This window comes from Colias eurytheme, chromosome 24 (genome assembly GCF_061535395.1).
Source record: "Colias eurytheme isolate Ceu_HAF_F1 chromosome 24, ilColEury1 Martin Lab GWU primary, whole genome shotgun sequence".
In the NCBI taxonomy this organism is placed as follows: domain Eukaryota; kingdom Metazoa; phylum Arthropoda; class Insecta; order Lepidoptera; family Pieridae; genus Colias; species Colias eurytheme.
The window spans coordinates 6,881,378-6,886,409 of record NC_143003.1 but is presented as its reverse complement, the minus strand read 5'-3'; the positions used below and the strand labels follow the sequence as shown (position 1 = coordinate 6,886,409).

General features: G+C 32.0%; 1 protein-coding gene across 1 annotated transcript; it reads right to left on the bottom strand.

Annotated features, from left to right (window-relative positions):
* Positions 1 to 2,702: 2,702 nt before the first annotated feature.
* LOC149898031 (uncharacterized) lies at positions 2,703 to 3,419 on the bottom strand. Its single transcript, XM_090115763.1, has one exon. The coding sequence runs from the start codon at positions 3,417 to 3,419 to the stop codon at positions 2,703 to 2,705; it is 717 nt and encodes a 238-aa protein (XP_089971889.1).
* Positions 3,420 to 5,032: the final 1,613 nt, after the last annotated feature.

Below are 5,032 nucleotides of genomic sequence, written 5' to 3'. Positions count from 1 at the left end.
AATGTGTGTATTTTTGTTCTGTTGAAATACGTGACTGACGGTTAGACAGGCAGACATACGATTATATAAATAAATTTTGTTCTCAATTCAAATGTTATTCATTGTACTAAAATACCCATTTTATTTATCTGTTGTAATGACTGACTTTGTTGTGATTCAATAAATGAATGTTATTTTATTTTGTAATTAACGATAAATAATAACTTAATTGAAAATACATTAGCATTTACATCGTGAGTTATTAGTATGTTCGCTACGAACATTGTGCCGAACAGAGCATCGAGCAGAACGGCCACATTACGTAGAGATGCTCGAGAAAGTGCTCAAGAGTGTACCCACCAGTGTCTAAATGCAGATAAATACTCTTTTTTGGATCTAATATCTATGCTCTTACTTCGAAATTGCTTCGAAAGCAAACTGATCCTGCTTTTTTTAATCATGCCGTATCATTGTGATTTACCAATAAAACTGATGTTTAACGAACTAAAAGAGCATATTATATTATATGAAAATAAATTAATAAACCTTCTCATAGAATATAATATTATGTAGAGCTATATTATAATTATTAATATAGATATATTATAAATAACATAATCAATTAAAATAAATTACGCACAGTGCATTATGTAATATTTCATAAACGTTAATGAACTTGGTAATGTTCCAGGCCCTTGGAAGAAATAATAAATTTGCTAATTATTATAAATTTGTCCAGTTGTGTCGTAGAAGCAGGTATTATCCTAGTTTATATATTTATTTGTGATTTATGTTTAACTAGCTTTCCACCCGCGGCTTCACCCGCTTTGTCTAAAACATTATAAATTATATACTAAAACCTTTCTCTTGAATCACTCTATCTATTAAAAAAAAACGCATCAAAATGCGTTGCGTAGTTTTAAAGATTTAAGCATACATAGGGACATAGGGACAGAGAAAGCGACTTTGTTTTATACTATGTAGTGATGATGATACCAATACAACGTGGATGGTGTGATATCACCAATTTCACGAGGAACTTCTTATCGATGCAAAGCTTTGTAATCTGCTACTAAATTGTTGAAAATGTAGCTCGATTAAGTGGACACTGAATTTATATTCTACTTATTTGTGCACAGAGAGTCTCTGGCAAATTTTGGCTTGAACGATATTTTAATAAATGGTAAAAGAGTATATTGTAAGAGTTTGAGATATACATACAGAGTACCTACAAATAAAGTTGTGTTTGAAACATGTCTTCTTTCAATGGTTATTCAAGATACGATTATTGCGATTTTTTGGACATTTTAGGTATTTAACGTAAAAAATTGTGTTGCGAAAGTTTGCGAAAAACAGATTTTTCACACAAATAAACGTGATTGGATCGGTATGAAGTTTGCTACGGAAATATATTTTAATTTGCATAGTTTTCTTTAACAATATAATATGTGAATGCTTTTATTTTACAGTTTATTTTTATGAAGTCCCATGTCCCCTAGTGGGGTAAGGGGCAGATGCATTATACATCTGTTTCACTGATCGATTCTCTTTAGGGACAAGTAGGTGATCAGCCTTCTGTGTCCTGCCAGACCGAGACTTTTTTTTTCGTTGTCTCCACCGGGAATCGAACTCAGGACCCCTCGGTACGCTCACGCATCAACCACTGTACCACGGAGGCGGTCTTTATTTTATTTTACAGTAAAGATTTTAAAACATCTGAAAACGTCTCGATCTTGATAAACACAGCAAAAACGTTGGACTACGTGAAAAACTAAACACAAAACGTATACGTGAAACAGTGCGAATGTTTTTCACAGGCCATTAATTGGCGGGGTATTTCTGTACCGCTATTATTATTAGAGGTTAGGCAGGTGCCACGTCGGAATGCTAAGACCACGAAATGGTTATACATTGCGCAATTTGTATTGTGATTTGTGATTGATTGCGTTTTTCGCATAGCAAATGTTCAATGTATAATGTATTGGGATGACTTATTGATTGGTGTTATCTATACATAGTAAATCTCTTGTTAGTATTTGTAACCTAACTTTTCGAGAACGACTTGACCGATTTTTATAATATGTTTTGTGTGAGCAAAGTAAAATAGAGTCGAAAGATAATTTCTGATATACCTAGATAAAAATTTATCAGTACCTATTTGACATTGTAATAGAATGTATTCCAGAAATAGTTAGGTACAACTTTCAAATATAATTGATAACATTATAAAATATCTCTCATTTAAATGATCTCTTTTTCTTACAAGAAAGATTACACTATAATGAATTCATAATTTCTCTGTAAAATATCTTTATATTTACATCACCACCTTTTTCCACATAATATGTTTATTCAATTAACCGTAGTAAGAGGATTTTTGATAGCAAACACCTGTTGTTTTGTTAACAAAACATAACTCACAGTGACTTCTCAATTCAGACATTGTGACCTACAATTATTTTTTTCGAGCAGTCTTCAAACATAATATGCGTTTTCTCACATTTAAGAAAAACGTATTGTAATATTTAAACTAATGTTATAGATAGGTATCTATATAAAAAAATTTCAAAGAAAAATAATGAACAATCAACTTTATTGAGACAATAATAGCAAATGTATATTTACAAAAAGTTTCAATCTTCTAATTAAACTATAGCACCCTGAAAGAAAAAGAAGTATAAAACAAACTGGTATATTTATTGCAATCGTCAGTGCAAGTATAGTCAACCAACCATCACTGCTAATGGAAGAATCAGTCCCACTACCACAGCTGCAATGGAAGCAATTTTATATCTATGTCTTCTTGCATTTACATTCATATAGGCCTCGAATCTATGCAAGCCATTCACGTCATAGTTCATCTTATGATACTGCTTCAACTGACTTACAAACCCTGGATTCGGATTAATAAACTTTCTCCTCTGCCGTACAAAATTGTACGCCTGTTCAAAGCTAAGGCTATACTTCTGCATGATATACGCAATCACTAACGTCGCCGATCGTGATACTCCGAAATGGCAGTGAACAAGGACGTTGCCCTTTTGCAGTCCTTCCTCAATAAAAGCATTGGCCATTGGGAAGTAGGGTAGGAGATTGGTTTGAGGAGTGTCGTTGGCCCTAATGTACAGCGTGCAGATGTTGGAATCAACGAAAGTTGATTTCGGTAGCCGACGGGCTTCAACCGTGAGGACGTGGGTGATGTTAAGCTGTTGAAGTACATTTCGGTCCGCGGCCGCTCTGGCATTGCTCAAGTAGAGGCCAGGAATGATCTGGCTGTAGCAGGATTGGGTGCAGAGGTCTATCTTATTGTACAACGCTTTTCTGGACCAGTGTTTGAGGCCTGTAAAAGCAACCACGGGGTTTGGTACAGTTATAGTGAGGAGGGTAACGAGTAACGCACTCCTGAACATCACAGTCAGCAGACCTCTGACATTTATCATAACAATTGTTTCGTTCACATGATAAAATTTTTTTGGATTTTTTTTATATTTTTTAATTAATGTTTACTTTGGATTTTGACGTGACATTAATGCTTAGATTGTGGCGTTTGAAAGGTTTGAAGTTGTTTTATTCTTTGTCTGCATCTTGTCTATGTTATTCTTTATGAATCTTCTTTAAAGCGTTTTTTATCGAGAAGGATATATTGTAGTTGATAAAATAAAAGCTGTACCAGGCTGTACCATTTATGGGACACAATATGTAAAGGAGTTACTAATTCTTGAGAACAAGGTCATTTCCAGTACTTAGGTATCTAGAATAGGTTTTACTTAATATCTAAGTTTATATTTTATCCAAAACATAGCTGTATTTTAGTAAAATGCTAACACAAACATGTGCTACAGCTAAATCTACGAAAAAGTTTATAAACTGAGTAATTTCGCTAGCAAAACAAATAATTTCCCGAAGTATGGTTAGATTTGACCCAAATATCACAATTAGGTCGACCGCTTATATCCAAGACGACATTGAGTGAATCTTTGCCAGCTTGGAGAAAATTCTTGAATGCAAAAGGTGAGTGTACAATATCGTGTGTTAAATAAGCGAACCTTGTGTCCGAGTGTGACTGAGGTAGATATATATCGAGAAAAGATCTTTCGTTGTTAGAGAGAAGGAGATATTTTAACCATACTAGGTATCATTGAACACAAATTAATTATGGTACTAATAGAGGATTAATATCATTTCATGGGTTGAAGCGATATTTTTTCAACCTACTTATATTAAACAAATACATACCTTTAAAAAATCATAAAAATCAGTCAAGCTGTTTTCAAGATGTTTAGTCGCAAAAACTTTGACATGCGAGTTTATTCATAACATTAACACTTGGAGAGACAAAACATAATCTAATTTTGATCCATTTTAAATTACTTATTATTGCAATGATATTGTCCCAAAGTAAAGCGATTTTATTTTTGTACATCGAGACAGTTATTTGTGTTAATTTTATAATTATTTACGGAGATATCACATAGACACCTTCGTCCTACAATCCTACATAGACATTCATGGATTAAAAATATTATGTTCTATACTTATAGATTATGCAATTTTTATTAAGCAATATTTTATTATTCTATCTTATTGTGATATTGTTATGACTAGTATCTAATTCATTCGGTTACCACCTGTTCTTTAAATTTTATTTGTCTCAAATTTAATTTTATAACTGTCTTAGATCTGGTATTTAAAAAGCTTTCATTTTTATCTGAGTCTCATAAAGATTGTATTGTGTAATTAAAATATTAAAACATTAATTTTACATAGATGAAAACGTTTTATGTTAGTTCTTTCTCGATCAAAATGCAACATCATTTCTAGTAGGTATTAATTATGAAGTTTTTAAGTATAGAGATTTTTATTTACTTTTTATTTAAATTTGATAGATTTAGTTCTTTACAATTTTCTCTGGATAGTATAAATATTATGTTCAATAAACAAAAGTAAAACTATATCATGTTGTTTCATTTATTATGTGGTTAAAAGTCACAAGTCTATTTTCGATAAAAACTTGTGTTTTTTAAACAACGTGAAAATTATATGATCAATGTAA

What these genes read in the sequence shown, in the direction of transcription:
- LOC149898031 (XM_090115763.1), bottom strand. Translation starts at nt 3,419, where the DNA reads ATGATAAATGTCAGAGGTCTGCTGACTGTGATGTTCAGGAGTGCGTTA.